This window comes from Nelumbo lutea, chromosome 2, assembly GCF_056320005.1.
Source record: "Nelumbo lutea isolate HS-2025 chromosome 2, American lotus-T2T, whole genome shotgun sequence".
Classification (NCBI taxonomy): domain Eukaryota; kingdom Viridiplantae; phylum Streptophyta; class Magnoliopsida; order Proteales; family Nelumbonaceae; genus Nelumbo; species Nelumbo lutea.
The window spans coordinates 112,554,191-112,573,115 of record NC_142685.1 but is presented as its reverse complement, the minus strand read 5'-3'; the positions used below and the strand labels follow the sequence as shown (position 1 = coordinate 112,573,115).

At 43.9% G+C, this 18,925-nt stretch overlaps 1 protein-coding gene across 3 annotated transcripts; it reads left to right on the top strand.

The window, feature by feature from the left end:
• Positions 1 to 7,317: 7,317 nt before the first annotated feature.
• Positions 7,318 to 18,785, top strand: LOC148872865 (Lipase/lipooxygenase, PLAT/LH2 family protein). Of its 3 annotated transcripts, none has more exons than XM_088971552.1 (5): positions 7,318 to 7,710; positions 8,148 to 8,248; positions 8,398 to 8,577; positions 16,680 to 17,081; positions 18,028 to 18,785. In XM_088971552.1, exons 4-5 carry the CDS (start codon positions 16,745 to 16,747, stop codon positions 18,723 to 18,725), a joined length of 1,035 nt encoding a protein of 344 aa, XP_088827678.1. In that variant the 5' UTR covers positions 7,318 to 7,710; positions 8,148 to 8,248; positions 8,398 to 8,577; positions 16,680 to 16,744; the 3' UTR covers positions 18,726 to 18,785. The 3 variants fall into 3 exon arrangements, with proteins under 3 accessions (XP_088827678.1, XP_088827676.1, XP_088827677.1); XM_088971550.1 differs by having other exon boundaries at positions 7,340 to 7,710; positions 16,704 to 17,081; XM_088971551.1 differs by lacking the exon at positions 7,318 to 7,710 and adding an exon at positions 7,744 to 7,986 and having other exon boundaries at positions 16,704 to 17,081.
• The last annotated feature ends 140 nt before the right edge of the window (positions 18,786 to 18,925 follow it).

The following is an 18,925-nucleotide window of genomic DNA, read 5'->3' as shown; positions in this document are numbered from 1 at the left end:
CCACCAGCTCCATCCGAGCCTCGACTTCTGCAGACCTCTGCCTCGGGGCCCGAGGTGGCAGCCATGCCCATCATAGACTTGGAAGAGGGGGCTGTGTCGAAGGGGCCCGAGGTGACGGCGGAGCCCATTGCAAAGCCTACCCAACTTGCTAGGGAAAGCATCACCGAGGCTAACGCCGCTACTACCGGGGCTCATCCTACTGAAGATGCCACCGAGACCTCCAAGAGCTCCACTCACGATGTGTAGATGACGGCTTCCAGCTTTGAGGGTCAGGGGAGCCAATCCGTCCTGAACCCCAAGTGCAACTTGAAGAAGAGTACGCTTGCTGCATACCGGGGGAGGTCAGCGAGTGGGCCGAACTCACTCCTGGACAGCTCGGCACCCGAGCTGCCACTCATACTATGGTGGTGAGTTTATCTTCTTTTTCTCTTTTTCCTTATCTCTCTCTTTTTTTTTGACTGGTTTCCCTTTCGTAGGTGAACACCGCCATTCGCGCCTTGGCCCTCCAATCAGATCGGCACCTGAGGTAGGCTCTGGAGGCTGAGGAGTCGTCTCGTGCAGCCCATACTGAGTTGAGGGCAGCTCGTTGTCAGGTTCACCGCTTGGAGAGTGATGCCTTGGCTCAAAAGAGCTTCATCGAGATGTTAATGGCAGAGAAGGGAGAGCTGGCCCGAGACAAGGACAAGTTGAGGGCCGAGGTGAATGGCCTTAAGGTCGGTCAGGAAGCCTTAGGACTCGAGGTGAGCAGCCTCAAGGCTGAGCGGGATGCCTTGAAGCTCGAGGTGCAAGGCCTCAAGGAGGCGAAGCGGAAGTTGGAGCATGAAGTGGGGTACCTCCAGGAGGACATAAGGGAGAAGACTGCAATCTTCGAATGTGCTCTTGAGGAGGCCAAGACCCAAGCCATCATTGACTACGTCAAGTCTTCGAGATTCGACTATGTGATGATGGAGGCCTACCGTAAGGGCTTCAAGCTCAGTCGGTGGCTGATTAGGCACCTCTACCCCGAGCTAGACACGAGCGCCATCACTACTTCGCAATTCACTGACGACATCGTGCATCAGTCAAAAGACAACCCCGACTCCGAGGATGAAGATCCTGAAGATGGAGCAAAGGATGTCGGTCCAGACACTATCCCCGAGGGGGTCCCTGATAGAGGCGGAGAGTCCCCGAATTAGTTTGCTCCTTATATTTGTAACTTAACTTTTCCCTTTCTGAACTATGAATGTACCATCCTGAGCCTTCGAGCTCGGGTAAAAACTCTTGTACCTGAACTCCCTTTTTAATGAAATATAGTTTCTTTCAAGTATCTTTGAGTGCAAAAATACTCCAAGCTGGTGATGGCTACGGACAGAAGGATCTTGCTTGGAATCTGTTGCCAGAATCTCAAACTGGTTTTCAAGGATCGGGGTTCCAAACTTCGACTGTTGAGGTGACGTAGACCTACCGAGCTGGGGTCCTCCCGACCTGTCCGCCCGCGGCGAAATCGGGATAGACGGTCTGTCCCATCTGCCGTGGGGGTAGGCTTGGTTTTTTGGGAGATTTTGGGGGGCCTCTCCTCGGCCAAAGTATTCGCTCTAGCGGTGAGATTTGGCTTGCTACGAAGCTAGGCGCTGAGGCTGTTGAAGCTATGGTTGGGGCAGTTGGGGGAACTACTGCTGATACTGATGATGGAAGACCCAGTGCAGTACGTGTTGTTGGTAAAGTTGAAGTTGTTGGAGCTGTTGCATTTGAGCCTGCATGGCCCTCATGCACTGCACCAGGTCCTCCAGCTGGTTCGGGCTGACCGCTGGGGGCACGACCGAAGGCTCGGTGAACGTTATTCCGACTGTAGCGGGGAGTGGGGCGATGACAGGTGCCATTGTGAGAGGTACGTTCAAGCTGGTGATTCCGTCCGCTGAGAGGGGGACGGTGAACTGTCCGATACAGACAGTAGGAAGCTGGGGTTGTTCCCTAGAGTTATCTATCTCCGTGCTTCGTCTGACATTGCTAGAGGAAGCCATGAGCATTGGATTGTTTCAAGGAAGAAGAAGGAACTAGAATAGTTTAGAGAGAAAGGATTTTTGAAGCGATTCCCACAGACGATGCCAAATGATGTAGCACAATTCGGTCACTCCTAGCTGACGCTCACATGGCTTCTGAGATGTACCTAAAATGAGAGGAAGGAGGAAGAACTCCCGGGGGGTTTCTCGGTGGGAACGCTCCGATGCTTAAGTTAGTATTGCGTACAGGAAGCAAAGAGAGAACGAAGGCTAAGAGTGTTGGTTGCGCTAGTGATTTTCAGATACCTTGTTCCTTGAGGGTAAGTTACTTATAGCTGAATTTCGTTGCTCACGGCCCTCTGACTTCTGACAGAGCGGGTATAACCGCCATTGTCAGTCTGTCGTAGTCACTACGGGCAGGGCTAAGGTGGCACACGCGAGGCAGTCATGCAGGGTACGTGTCTATCAGGTGTGGGACGCTTTTCTAAAGGTGGCAGGCACGGCGAGGGGACATGCCTATAATTCGCAGGTTTGTCAGGTACGGCGGTTAGGCAGGAAGCCCTCCTATGGTTTATCGAGCTGTTCTCCTACGAATTGCCCTGAGCTGGGCCGTCCCTTAAGTGACGGGCTGCCTGTAGCCGGTTATGCCGAGCTAGCCGACCCGAGGTCTTTGTGCCTCGGGGTCCAAAGAAGAATCGGTACGTTCTTGCTTGGGAGTGGCTCGAGGTCCATTGGGAGGAGCTCAGGTCTCAAAATGGGTCAGGGTGCCCCGAACTCGGGACCCCCTGAAGTCCCTTGACCCCGGGGAGGAGGTGCGGGCGAGGCGGCTTTCGGCGAGTAGTTTATCTGTCGAGTTGTCTTGCTGAACTCGGTGGGACTTCCCCACCCAGCTGTGCTCTTGTCCGTTGTGCTGTCATGCTGAGTCATTGTTTGAGCTAGGTCACACCTACATGTACCTGAGCTACGAGGTCGGGCCAAATCACCTTGCATCAATACTCATTAGGGAGAAATAAAATTTTAAAACTTAGCTGAAATTGTGTCATTTTCAGATTATGGTGCATGAAACTTGAATTAGTGATAAAGTAATAAATCGCAATTAAATCTTTAAGGTGTTATAGTTTTTAATGGCAGGTATACCTTGTAAAATGAGAACTAATTGAAAGTAAATAAATATGTGATATCTTAAATGTGACTGGTGAAATTTTGATTTAACATGCATCAAATACTTATTTGTAAGATAGTTGGAATTTTCTTTATAGGTGTTGATTATGTAGCTTTAGCCCCCATAACGGTTGGGTGCTATGGACTAGTTGCTAGATGAATCAATGGGTTATTTGGTGACGACCAATTGGGATTTGCTCCTCACACTGACCTCACATTCATATACCATCATGCATTGGGAATATCTCTCATGAATAATGATAGACAAGCACAGAAGATGTTGCTAATGTGCAGTTGGTATATATTGTGAGATTGGTGTGAAGAGCGCTCTGTGAGGAATAGATCTGGATTCATTGGTGATAGGATGCATACAAAGAGTTCAAATCAACCCCCCCTCCACCCAACAACGTCCCACAACACATCCCCGCCATGTATTGGAAACATCTCCCGATGATGATATCATCATTTCTGATATTATCATCGGGAGATATTCTTGATACACAATGGGAATGTGTTGTGGAACGTTGTGGGGGGAAATCTTGTGGGAGCCTGATTTGATCTCGCATAGAAGAACCTACTTTTTGGCATGTGTGAGAATAAGCAATATAATTATTTTTAATTTAATATCGAAAGTTTGGATGGGTCCTATTGGCTATTGCATTGAAAAACTACAAGTCAAGATCAATCACATGTAAGAAAATCAAAATATATATCTAATCCAAAGGAGATGCAAAGATTTGCACTTGGTAGCATCATTATTTGACGTGAAATAGGAAATATCATGTAGGGAAACTCATATTTCATCATCAAAACTCTTGCTCTCTCAAGCGTCCAATCTTTCTTGTGAATATCCAACCAATAGTTTTGGTAGGTGCAACTTCGACAGGCTTAGATTGAGATTTTGCCATTCCCTCTTTTCTAAGATGAGATAAATGCTTCGTTTGGTTGCAATGCAAATGCAAATATGTACACTACATATTTATTCATTTTTTGGTTCATGAATGTAAATACGATTCACATTTTAAATCTTTTTTTCATTCATCGTGTTTGTTTGAAATCATTGCAAAGATGTGGGCCCATCATTAAATGCTCCAACTATCTTATGCTTCAATGCCTCAATTTTGGTCAAAAAGTTAATTATCAAATGAACACAAAATTGTATCTAAAAAATAGGTATAGTAATGCTCTCTTTTTAGAGTATAAAAGTGTCAAAAAATGCATTTTTCCTTTGATAATCATTTTTTTTTACGTTTCAAACAAATGCTCTCAAATGCGAACCGAGGTGCATAAATACCCTGGTTCAACGTTTGTATCGCAAACAAACGGAGCCAAAGTTTTTTCCTCAATGATCTATTAGGAATAGAATGAATAGACTGAATTTGATGAGCATAGTATGTGCAACCACACAGTGGGAAGATCTTCCATATATGTATGCCAGATACATGGGGAGATATATTCCCAATATGTTACTGGATGCACCTGCTTTTAGAGTGTTTGCAAAGTTTTTGTTTTCAGGAGATCCTATTGCAAATTTGAAGGCCGTGCGACTAATAATATCATCTCATACTAGTCATAGATGCAAAGTGAGAGATTGAATGATTGTGGATCATATGCATTTTAAGGTTGGCATGGGGTTATAATTCATCTCACAGCCTGTGAAACAGCCATCAAATTCAAATTCAACTAATTAGCTGAGAGGGCCGGGTCCAACGCCAGCTAGCTTACAGGTAAAGCCTTTAGTTGGTTGTAATGGAAGCGGGATTTGCTCCTCATAAATGGGTGCCTCACAAACATACACATCATGCATTGGGAATATCTCCAACGAATAACAACTAATAAGTACGGGAAATATTCTCAAATGCATAGTAGGATGTGCGTGTGAGGAGCAGATCCGGTCTCATTCTAATGAGGACTTAAGATCGAGTCCCACCTTCATCTAGGTTGGGGGGTCTAGGGTAAAGCTCACAATATTTAATACAATATGTAAAATATATTTCAAACACGACACAAAGTTAGTGGATTTGGGTTTAGCTTAGCTGTGTGGGTGTTAAAATTATATCAATCCATTTAGCACAATTAATAGCTTGTTTATGACTTGTTAAATTATATCAATCCATTTAAATTTGAGCTATGAACTAAAAAATAGCTTGTTTATGACTAGTTAAATTATCAATATTTAGAGATGTTGCCATGTTATTAAATATTTAGATGAAATAATATTAATGATATGCAATGATGACATTGAATGTTTTTTATTAATTTGTTTAGGTAATTGATTATTGAATGTTTATTTTGCTATTTAAATTTATTTAATGTTTAATTTAAATAGGTTAGTCATGTTTATTCAGGTTATACCTCATATGTGTCATTTAGTATTAAAATTAAATGTATTATCAAGACCATATTGTGCCGTGTTGTGTGACTCGGGTCAATAAAAAATGACCTGTTTAAATAAACAAATTACATGGATTGTATCATGTTATTCTACTTATATAATAAATAAATAGTATTGTATTCTTATCAATCCATTTATCTGAATACCTCTACTTTAACACAATTCATGTATCTGAATACCTCTACTTTAACACAATACGAAAACACCAATTACCACTCTTATCTACGGATTTGGGTTTCAATGATCTGGGTTTCGAACACCAATCACACATCGGGGTCTCAATGATCTTGGGCTTGGGCTGGTCCACATGCCACAAGTTCTAGTTATTCGAGTTCGACTCGATTATTAATAAATAAATAAATATATATATATAATTATAGAAAATAAATATATATATAATAAAAATATTATAATTTTTAATTTTTAAAGATCAAATAAAAAATATTTTTAATATATAATTTTTTATTTTTATAAAGCATTTTTTTTCAAATTGAGCTTGAGCTTATGAGTTTTTGACTCGATTAGAATTCGAATATAATAAAAATATTATAATGCTTAATTTTTTAAATATCAAATAAAAAATATATTTATATATAATTTTTTATTTTTATAAAATATATATATATATTTTTTTTCAAATCGAGCTCGAGCTTACGAATTTTTGACTCGAGCCAAGCTCGAGCTCAAGGTTCTAGTTCAAATCGAGTTTGAGCCTTGTACTTCCTAGGCGAGCCGAGCTCGAGACTCGTACTATTCAGCTCAGCTCGGCTCGAATCCACCCCTACTTCGGGCCCGGGTACAACACAAATGGTACTAGATACCGACCCATCAAATGATAGGAGGTAAATTGGGTATGTGGAAATCGAAAAAAAAAATTCAAGGAAATCAAGTTGAAATCTAGTGTGACCAATATCGCATGTAAGGGTGATCATGGGCTGGGCCAGTTTTTTGGGCTGACTTTTATGCAAAATATTGAATAATTTATATAATACAAAATATTTTATATAATATATATTATACCTCGTATTATCACATTTATATTATATATAATAGACATCTCTACGTACAATAATATTATATATATCATGATAAAAGTATTGTGGACCGGTGAGGCCAAGGTAAGCTTAAAACATTTGGGTCCAGTTCTGACCCGTAAATTTCAGGGCCAAATATAAGGTACAACATGGGTAGGTCCAATCTGAGCCCGGATCAACTCAGCCTATAATTTTATGTGGGCTAGGGCTGGGCTCAGGCCTAGTTCTCAGGTAATTTGAATCTGGTCTAATCTTATCTCAACCCAAGTCTAACCGATTATGTATATATAGATACATATTTGCATACATGCATATTTCTTTTAATAAATCATACATACATTTATACCAAATTTTAATATGGTCTGATTGACCAGCTGGAGCTCAGCTCAGGCTTAAGCCCAACCTGAGTGTATCAAATTTCAGTGCATTCAAGCCTGGATTAGACACTTCATGCTTAACCTCAGGCTCGGGCCTTAAGCCCAATTCTTAGGTTTGGGCCTGGGTTGAGATAAAACCTTGCCCAGACCTCCTGACTTGCACCCTTACAGCCTGATACGAGTCCTAAGTGCTGGCCCTGGACACAAGCCTAAACCCAAACCATAAAATTCATAGGTTAGACCAAGATTAGCTTTTGGGCCGGGCTAGACATTGGCTGAACCGGGCTTATTACCTAAGTAACATGCTAGGGCCCAAGGGCTCTGGTCCTGCCCCAGGCCCAGCTTGGCCCGGATTCCTCTAGGTAGTTTACAAGCATCTCCTGGTCCTGTACCGCTGGTTGCAGATTTACAGCTCATCCTGGCTCAGAGAAACCGTTCTTCAATGAATTCTTCAATAGGTGGCTGGTATCTGATCCTTTCAGACTGAGATTGAGAGATGTCGACAGTCCTGGTCCCAATCCGTTCCAGGAACAGCCGAACAGGATGGTGCGGTCCAAGATATGCCCAAATGCCCCCGAACACAATTCACACGAAACGAAACGATGAAAAATCTTCCTTACTTCAGTTCCCTCTCGATAAACAGACAAATAAAAAGAAAAATCTCTGATTCTTGCACGTCTCTTTCTCTTCGAAGGGACAAAGAAGACTCGGACAGAGGTTTCGATGAACAGAGACGGTTGTCAACAGACCTGCCACCCTTGAAGGTGATTTCATGAGTTGCCTTTGAATCAATCCCTGTCTTTCCCTCGATTTACTTCGAAGTTGGTTCATTCTTTTTGCTGGCAATCTATGTTCATATTTATTGCGAACTTGTTGTGGTTTTTACAACTTGGAACCGATCTAGGGTTTCTCCTTTGAGTTCTTCTTTAGCTGCACTAGAACATCCACCGTTCTGTTTGGTTGATTGTAGTCGAATCTGCATTTCATTCCATATCTGTAGCTTTATTCTAGCTTTATTGTATTATTAATCTTAATACTTGGTGAGTGATGGTTAGTATGTGGGTTGAGATTTGTTTCATTTGCAACTTTGCATTGTTGCCAAATTTATCTTGTTTTGCCTTTTCAATCATTGTTATGCATCAGCATGTTTGTTACATCAACCTGCTGGACTGATTTATTTGTTTGTCCATTCTCAACTAAGAATCTGCAAAGAAGGCTGAAATTACCAACAACGGGCGTTACCACTCAGGACCAGTTAAACAAAAGGGAGAGTTTGGTCTCCTATTGCCATTTTATCAGAAGGTCTGCTTTTCTCTTTTACTTTTCGTGGTTAGACAAGGTCTGACTTGGGGTTGTGCTTATCAAATTCGTTTAGCATGCTTACCTGATATTGTTTGTGATAACTATGCACCGAGTATAAAAAATCTTCTTCTCCTCTTGCATAACTGCAGGGATGGAGGCACTCTCGTTAAGGCATATTATATTTGCAGCTCGTGGCAGCATTCCGATCAGGTGGCACCTGGTTAGTACTTCATTGGATGGGCACCCAAGGATCTCACATAAGAGGAGATTCAGTACGCGAGTTGGCAATTCTCGCATAATTGCTTCCTCAAGACGACCAGATTACCAAGGTCAGCATTCACTATTATTGAAGATATTGAACTAAATCATTGATTTTGTTATCCATATCTAGGTAGCACAGGTATAATTCTTATCAAATCTATATATATATATATACACACACACAGTTGAAAAAGGTATAATAATTTTTTAATGGCTGGTTGCTAGCCCATGGCAGGTTGTTTAGGGTGGGATACAGCGAAGTTATTTTTGGTTACCCCTTTTCTATTACCAAAATATTTATACAAAGTAAATGATGTTTTATTTGACTACTCATAAAAAAGGTGCTTGAAGTTTCAATTAATTGTAAATGCTATCATAGATAAAGCTGTAAGTTATTGAGATATTTTATGTGTTGATACAGAGACTATATATTTTATATGAAGACTTAGAATTGAAATCTGGCCTGAAAAGTGAAAATGATTTCAAAATTTTTACGACATATAGCTATAGTGCTTTCTGTGCATTCTTCAGTTTAATAAAGTAAAATTTTTGTGAAAATTTGGGAACTGTATCTTGGAATCAAGGTTTTAAATGTTAAAGGCAGATCTGAGTCTGTTGGGCATGGAGAGGCAAGGTGCAAGCCTCAAAAAATTATAAATATAATGTATAGACAATATAATACATTAAAGGTAATTATTGACATCTTATATGAAATTATTATTAGGTAAACCATGAAAAAACGTGTATAAGTCACTTCAGGTCTTAATCAGGTCAGAATTGGTAAAACTGATCCTGAATCCGGATCCTATTATATTGGAACTCAAAATGCAGACCTAGACCCTCTGTGTTGGGCCAGGCCCATCTGGTTGACCCATAACCATTGACAACACTAATGCTATCTGATGATGTGCAATCTGGTTCTCCCTGTTGGCGGACAGCTCAGACGCCGGGCTAGAGAGGTCGCCTTGTCGAGCTGCAAAGAGAGAGAAATCAGAGTGTCTTGGTGGCTTTACCAGTGGTGGACACTCCGATGCTTAAGCCAACGATAAGTACTTGGAGAGCTAGAAAGCGAGAGAGCTAAATCACATGTACCTCGTGAGGTTAAAGGAGAGGCCTTTATATAGGCTAACAACCGTGAGCTTCACGCAACACGTCTGAGATCTCTCGGAGGATGTGGTTCACTGGTCTGCCATCCTCGGAGGTAGTTTCGCACATGAACTTGGCTTCCGTATGAAGCGATAAGGCCTTATCCGGTTTCCTTCGGAGCAAACGGTGTGGGAGTTGACTTTCGGAGGACTCGACAGTGATAAGGTGCATGTAGAGGAGGTCGGTGAACAAGTCATGCAAGTCGCCACCTGGACCTTAGTCAAGTTGGCAAGTCCTCGGGGGAGGTTCTCCCTCATGCCGAGGTCCTTTGGACCGGTACTGATGAGGTACAATAGGATAGGTCGGCCCTGAATGAGGTGCTGCTAACCGCTCTTCCAAGGTGCCTGATCTGTATACGAGGTGCTTGAATTGGTTTTGGGGAGCGCTTCCTTGACTTATCGAGATTCATAACTATCTGCATGGTGTTGAGGCGTCATGCGGCGAGGACGGATGCCACGTGTCACTAGGTCACTGGAGGGCCAAATCATCCCTCAGAATGACTGGTTCAACCAGTTTGTAGGCATCGGTCCGGTTTGCTCCCCCAAACTGGAAGAGTCTAAGGGCTGAATGCAGCACTATGCAAGACTTTCGCCATCTTGACCATCGGGGCACAGGAGTGAACTCGTTAGCTTGAAGAGAGGCAGAGCAAACACTCCGAGGACATTTTCCGTACTAGGGATGTACCCATCGAGGAGTTCCATCATTTGCTTGAACACCTCAAGAGCGGAGTCTGTTATGCCCGCCCTCAAGAACAACTTCAAATTGTGCAACTGCTTCCTTAGGTCGCTCCACTTACATAGACTTCAATGTGGGCGTCCCTCAAGCCAGTCCTCGAAGGGGTAGCCGATGAGGTCGATGCGGAACCTGAAAATGAGGTGGAGGATAACGGAGAGGGCAACGAGAATGATGTTGACATGGGTGCTGATGGTGAAGAAGTTGGCCAAGTTTGCACGTTTGTCTAGGTTCTAGGTCATTTGACTGAGGTGTTGAAAGCAAATTGACTTTCTATGAATTGGCCAAGTTAGAAAACATGAACCCAAGTGTTTGACATACACATAGGCCGCAATGCTTAGAGTGAACTGGCCTGTTAAAATTTTGTCGAAGTCAAAACGTGGCCAAGTTGCTTAGATGGGGGCCAACCTGCATGGATCGGTCACCTATTGCCGATGTGTTTCGAGGTCAACTTAGGGGTGCCTTGGAGCTGAAAGCGGTTTGGCTTTTCCTTTACTCTTTAGTCACAACGCATAGGTCAACTTGACCTGGTTGCTGAAGGGGGTGGTCGTTAGGCGGGAGCATGGTTGGCCGAGGTCTTGTTCCACATAGGTTGAAGCTACAATGAGCCTTAGACATAGTATCTTCGCAAATAATCGATGTTCCATGCTTGGGGGACCTACCTCCCTTTGAGGGTTTCAAGCTCGTAGGTCTCGGGTCCTATCACCTTGGTGACCCTATAAGGGCCTTCCCAGTAGGGTCCCAATTTCCCAGAGCTAGGCTCAGGCACCACAACCTTCCTGAGTACCAGGTCGCCAACCTGGAACTAGTGTCTCTTAACTCGGGTGTTATAGTATCGAGTTACCCTTTGTTGGTATGTGGCAGTCCAGATGTATGTTAAGTCTCAGACCTCTTCCACCAAGTCAAGATTTCGTTCGTAGCTCGTCATCGTTAGCCTCCTCGACGTAGGCTCCTGATCGTAAGGTTGGTACCTCGATCTCAATAGGGATGACGACTTCTGTGCTGTATGTCAAGTTGAATGGTGTTTCGCCTGTCGTTGTCTTGATTGTCGTGCGATATGCCTACAAGCACTAGGCAGCTCGTCCACCCATAGATCCTTAGCTTGAGAGAGACGAGCTTTGAGGCCTCGTAAGATGGCTTTATTGGTCACTTCGGCTTGCCCGCTTGCTTGAGGGTGAACTACCGAGGTGAAATTTTTTTGAATCCCCATCTTGGTGCACCAATTATGGAGCTTGATGTCTTCAAACTACTTTCTGTTGTTTGAGATTAGCACGCATGGCAGCCCAAAGTGGCAGATGATGTTCCTCCAAAAGAAATTTTGCACGTTCTGAGCTGTGATAGAGACCAACTGCTTGGCCTCTACCCACTTAGTGAAACAATCCACCGCAACGACCAAGAACCTTCTCTGCCTGGTTATCGGCGGAAAGGGACCAAGTATGTCAATCCCCCACTGTGCAAATGACTATGGGCTAGTTAGGTACCTCAGGTTGATAGCGGGTTGCCGGGGTATGTTGGTGTGCCGTTGACACCTATCACATTTCTGCACGAGCTAGATGGCGTCCACCTTCATTGCCAGCCAATAATATCCTTGTCGCAATGCTTTTTGGGCTAACGCCCTACCTCCAAATGTCTGCCGTAGAGACCTTCATGGATCTCTCGTAGCACTTAGTTTGCTTCAATTGGACATAAGCAGCATAGGTAGGGGAGCATGAACGACCTGCAGTACAACAGCTCGCCAATGATTACATAGTGAACGGATTGCCGCTCTACCCTCTGTGCCACATTACGATCTGCAGGTAAGGTGTCGTGGCGTAGATAGTCAACGAGTGGATCTATCCAGCCCGACTTTGTCACCAATATGGGGGCTACCTCCTTTGTCGCCCTCTCGATGCTTGGGCATGGTAGGTTTTTGATGTAGACAGTCTTCCAAGTTGTATCTGTTGCACCAACCAACTTGGAGAGTGTGTCAGCCTCGGCGATCTTGGACCTTGGAATCTACTGGATGTATCGAGAGCGGAAGTTGGGTAGGAGCTCTCTAACCTTGGCCGAGTAGGCCAACATTGGCGGGCTTCTGGGCCTTATACTGTCCGTTCACTCGGTTCACCACTAGTTGTGAGTCACTGTACACGATGATGTGCTTTGCGCTGACCTCTTTTGCTAGGGAGAGGCCCGCAATGAGCGCCTCATACATAGCCTCATTATTCAATGCTTGGAATACGAACCTGAGAGCGTATTCTTGTTTCACTCCGCTAGGTCCATAGAGGATCAGTCCATCTCCACTTCCGCACTTGTTGGATGAATTGTCTACATGGAGGATCCGAGGCTCCTCGTCCTAGGTCGGGTTGGGTGCCGCACTGGTAGTAGCCTTCGAGGTGGTTACAGGCTCTACAACCTCAGGGGTCGGCGTGCTGAACATACACTCAACGATGAAGTTAGTCAGGACCTGCGCCTTGATCGCTAGCATTGCTCAAACCGAATATCGTATTCGCTGAGCTCGATTGCCATTTCGTCAACCTCCCCAAGACCTCGGGCTTCTAAGGAACTTGCCTTAGAGATCGATTGGTTAAGACGATAATGGTATGGGCCTGTAAGTAAGGGCGTAGCTTCCGGGCCACCAACACCAAGGCAAAGGCCAGCTTTTCCATGTTAGGATATCAGGTCTCAGCAGCGTGGAAGACCTTACTTATGTAATAAACCAATCGCTGCACTCTGTCCACCTCTCGTATTAAGACCGAGCTAACTACCTCGTCACTCGCAAAGAGGTAGAGTATTAGCTCGTCTTCGGATTCCGACCTAAATAGCAAAGGTGGGGAATTGAGGTATTTATTTAGCTCATCAAACGCGAGCTAACACTCTTCGGTCCACTTGAAGTCTTGGTTTTTCTTTATGGCTTTGAAAAACGGAAGGCACCGCCCAACCGACTTAGACATAAACTGGTTCAGGACGGCTATTCGACCTGTTAGCCTTTGTACTTCTTTTATTAACCTAGGGGGTTGCATGTCTTGAACGGCTTGGATTTTTTCCGGGTTGGCCTTGATGACTCATCGGTTCACTATGTATCCAAGGAACTTGCCCGATGTGATTCCAAAGACACACTTATTCGGATTGAGTTTTAAATTAAAATTTCTAAGTACGTTAAAGACACCGATCAAGTAAGCAATTAGAGTTCTAGAAGATCTACTCTTTGCGACCATGTCGTCTACGTACACCTCAACTTTGTTGCCAATCAAAGGGGAGAAAATTTTGTTTACAAGGCGCTGGTAGGTCGCCCCAGCATTCTTTAGGCCAAAGGGCATGACCTTGTAACAGTAGAGTCTACATGTCTTGGTCACAAAGGCTGTTTTTTTCTTGGTCGGCAGGATCCATTTGAATCTAGTTATAACCGGAGTAGGCATCCATGAAGCTCAACAACTCGAACCCCGAGGTCGCATCTACTAGGTTATCTATCTTAGAAAGTGCAAAGCTATCCTTTGGGCAGGCTCTGTTGAGGTTGGAGTAGTCAATGCACATGTGCCACTTGCCGTTGGCCTTCTTCACGAGTACTGGGTTTGCAATCCAACTCGAATATTTGACCTCTCTCACGAAGTTTGTTGCGAGGAGGTTCTTGACCTCATCTACAATTTTCCACCTCTCCTGGGCAAAGTTCCTTTTCCTCTGTTTTATTGGTCTAACTAAGGGGTTTGCATTCAGTCTATGGGTCATCACAGAGGGGTCTATGCGAGGCATGCTGATAGCTGACCAAGCAAAAACATCAATATTAAACTTTAAGAATCTCACAAGTTTGGAGTGCAGAGGTTCCTTGAGCCGAGAGCCGATCTGGACCGTCTTCATGGTGTTGGTATCAGAGATCGACACCAGGAAGGTGTCCTCCATCAGGCGAGCCCTCTCGTCATCGTTTTTCGGGAGCGGTTCCAGGTCCATCTCTACCTGCTTCCCTTTGTACCTTAATGCTGCAATGTAGCACTTCCACGACTCGAGTTGGTCGCCGCGCACTACTCCTATTCCATGGTCGATGGGGAACTTCATCACGATGTGGTAACACCACTTTGAGGGCGTGTAGGATTGGTCGGCCCAAAATGGCATTGTAAGGTGATGTCTTTGCCAACACTAGGAAGTCGTGTTGAAACCTCATCCTGCTTGGCATGGTCCTTGCTATCACGAACAAGTTGATCCGCCCAAGATCTTGGGTTTCTTCACCGCCAAAACCAACCAGGGGCACATCGGCTCGGATCAGGTCTTTCTTCTATAGTCCCATTTGCTCGAAGGCTCCAAGAAATAGGATATCTGCCGAGCTGCCAAAATCAACTAGTATCTTTTTCACCTCGTAGTTGTGGATCACAAGCTTAACTACGAGGGCGTCATTATGAGGGTAGCGGACCCCGTGTGTGTCGTCTTCGGTGAAGTAGATCACCTTTCCTACTCTTTGTCGCTTTGGTGGGTTCTCCTCCTCACGGTTCAGCCCACAAACTAAGGTTCAACTAGCTGGGGGTACTAGAGCCTGCTACTTCTGACCCTCTAGTGATCATGTTAATCACGCCGCAAGCCGGCGGGTTGTCATGTTGCTGCGGGCGAGCCTGAGGCCGCACCAATACCATCGTGGCAGGGTGTCCCTCTATGTTGGTGTTGCAATTACATCCGCCCTCAGAATCGCTGGCTATCCACTCCTACGAGAATCATGGGGGGCTCAACTTGTGGGGGCGGCTCCACTATCTGTGGGCCATTAACTCGCACGGGAGCCTTGAAAGGCTCAATCTGCTAGGCCGGCTCCACAGTCTGCTGGCTGCCAACTCCCATGGGAGCCATGGGGGGCTCGACCTGTAGGGGCGGCCTTGCAGTTAGGGCTAGGATATTTGGTCTAGGCAAGACCGCTAAAGCTTGTCCATGCTGATCGTTCTGATTCAGCCCCCATGCGGTGGTTCCTTGATCCAAACGTTGTTGTTTGAGGATGCCATTACTTGAGGCTTAGAGAACATGTGAGAACTTAGCTTTTGTGTAGTGTATTCCCACAAACGGTGCCAATTGATGATGCACGATCTAGTGCTCCCTGTTGGTAGACAACTCGGATGCTAGGCTAGAGAGGTCACCTTGTTGAGCTGCAAAGAGAGAGAAATCAAAGTGTCCGGGTTGCTTTACCCGGGGCAGGCACTTTGATGCTTAAATCAACAATAAGTACTTGGAGAGCTAGAAAGCGAGAGAGCTTAGGTGCTTGAGAGCTAAATTGCACGTACCTCATGAAGTTGAAGGAGAGGCCTTTATATAGGCTAACAATTGTGAGCTTCATGCAACGTGTCCGAGATCTCTTGGAGGACATGGCTCACTGGTCCTCTGTCCTCGGAGGTAGTTTTCGCACACGAACTAAGGCCTTATCCAGTTTTCTCCAGAGTGGACGGTGCGGGAGCTGACTTCTAGAGGACTTGGGAGTGATAAGGTGCACGCAGAGGAGGCCGGCAAACATGTCACGTAGGTCACCACTTGGACCTCAGTCATGTTGGCAAGTCCTTAGGGGAGGTCGTTCCTCACGCCAAGGTCCTTTGGGCTAGTACTGACAATGTACGACAGGTCGGCCCTGGACGAGGTGCCACTAGCCGCTCTTCCAAGGTGCCCGATCTGTAATACGAGGTGCTCGGACTGGTTCTGGGGAGTGCTTCCTTGACTTAGTGAGATTCATGATTATTCACGTGGTGCTGAGGTGTCATGTGGCGAGGACAGATGCCACTTGTCGCTGGGTCACTGGAGGGCCAAATCACGCCTCATCACTATCCAATTTCAATCTTGGATATAATCCTTCTTTGTTGTGTAAATCGAGCAACTGTGTGCAGCCCCATGGGATGGAGTCTATAATGACACCTTTAAATTCTTCAAGGGTTGAGATTCAATGTTCCACACCATAATGACATTACTTCTTACCTTTTCTCAGTGAAAATTATTGCATTTCTTTCATCCTGTACACTCCATAGGATAGCAGTTCTAGTACACCTCTGCATGTTTTTGCTTCCATCGGTCTTTGTGGCTTTTTCTTTTTCTTTTATTTTTTTCCTTTGCTTTGCGGGAAGGAAGGAATCAAATGGCCCAAATGATGGACTTCTTGAAGTCAAATGATCAGAAATAACATCTGGCAGCATTATGGTGTGGGCCTTTCGTGAATGTTCCCAATTCAACATAAGTGTGCATTTTATTATCATACACATTGTGTAAAGCAGAGGGAACAGTTCTATATATTTGTTAATACATTAAAATGTGTTAGGTGTAGCACTGCTGCTGATTTATATTAGTACGTTTTTCTTATTTTCAGCTAAAGAATAATGGAGTCATACAGATTTTCAGGGATTTGCAAGACCTTTGCGCCTTCTGCCATCCATGGAAGCAAATATCTGCACAGAGTCTTCACTGGTGGAGATCTGTAATTCCCATCAACTGGATGAGTTTCAATCACTGTACTTGGTCAAACTGCGTACAAGTGCATCCTATGGATCATCCTTGAGTGACTTGAGTGCTGGAATATTGCTATGCTTAATAGATGAAAATGGTGATGCGATATTACAGAGAATACCTGTGTGTCCAGTGGAAGATCCTCAAGGAAACACAGAACCAAGTGGTCCTGACATGTGCTTCCAAAGAGGTTCTCTTGATGAGTTCCTTTTCAAGGGTCCTAAACTGGGAAAGATGGATGCACTTTGGGTTAGTCTTGAATCAGGTTAGTCTCATTTGCAATGGAATTTCTTTTGTATAATTGATTACTTCAGTTGCTTGACTAGGAAGATTGTTGAATCATATATAACCATAGTGCAATTATCAAAAAAATCATATAACCATAGGTCTAATTTCACATGCAGATACATGAAAAGTGAGCGTATGTTTGTGGAAGAACCTATCTGTATAGTTTCTTGAAATGAGAGATTTGTCATTCGGTCTCAGATGATTACTGAAACAATCATCATAATGTTGCAAGCACCACAATATCATCATCATCATCTAAGCCTTATCCCAACCATATGAGGGCGTCTACATGAATCCTGTTCCGTCATTCTGTTCTGTTTAGTGTCATATCCATTGTTAAATTATGTTCTTATGGGTGCCGGAATCATTTCTTACTATTCAACCCATTTCCTTTTTGGTCTGCCCCTAGCCCCTTCAACTTACAACAGATAGCTTCTTCTTACATGTTCTGTAGACATGGTCTTCTATGCACATGATTAAACCATCTTAGTCTTCTTTGTCTCATTTTTTCACCTCTTGGAGCTACTCTTAGGTTCCTTCGAATGACTTCATTTCTGACCCTATACTTCTCAGTTTTTCCATGCATCCAACTCAGCGTACACATTTCTGCCACTCATTTTTTGGACATGTTCCTTGACTGTGCAACACTCTACTCCATACAGCATTGCTGGTCTTTCAACCGCTTTATAGAAATTTTCTTTTAACCTGAATGGTATTTGCCTATCAATACTATAACATGGCTGATATTTTCAATATTATTTACCCGTATATTATTCTTTCCTGCAAAAAATGCTATAGCACCATTTAGTGCTTGTACCATGCTAACGTCAGATAGTAGGTTCATATTCATGTTGTCCACATAAGAAGATGATCTGGTTGACATGCACTTGCTTTTCCTTTATACTTTCTATTTGTGAGGACAGGTTGTTGGAGGCTAGGAGATGCCAGTTTGACTACTGTTAATCAATGTCAAACCCCACCAGAAGAGGATGGGAAAGCAACTCGGTACATTGGACTACAGTACAATTTTGAAGCCGAGGATATTTTGCTTGGAGAGGGTGGTGACATGTCCATGGCTGAATTGAGACCCCACTTGGTAGCTGAGTTGTCTGATCTCGATCTTTTGACCCTTATAAACACAGACAACCAAGCAATTTCAATCTCAAAACGTATAATGTCAAATGAGGAAAGCATGAGAGAGTATGCAGATCTGAAATTCTCCTTGCTACTCTATGATGCCATGCTCATCTTTGCTGGAACATCAATTGCATCCATATCCGCTGGAGATAAAGCTGCTTTGGCCTTCTTAACTGGTGGACTTGGAGGCTTCTTTTATCTGCTATTGTTGCAAAGGTCGGTTGATGGATTGCCAGCTCCTGCATCTATTTCAGTGAACAGAGGAGATATTGGTAAATTGTTCAGAGGTAAGGGATCTATCTCAGTCCTGGCATTGGGATTAGTTTTTTCTGTTGTAGCATTCAAATATGGAAATGGAGATGTACCTGTGGTCTTAACACCAAAAGAACTCGTGATTGGAATGACGGGTTTCCTTGCCTGTAAAATTGCTGTTGTATTGGCAGTATTCAAACCCATGACAATGAGACTGAAGGAGACTGATTAGACCATGAGAATTGCAGAAAAACAAATTAGATCCCGATGAAGTATACAAATGGTTTACATATATTCAAGAGAGCATATGATGTTGCTTATAAAAATGGAGAAAGAATATCTTGATGTACAGTTATATGTAGGGGTGTCAATGGTATTTGAAAATCTGATTTTGAATTCGAGACTTTATATATTCAAATTAAATTTGGATAA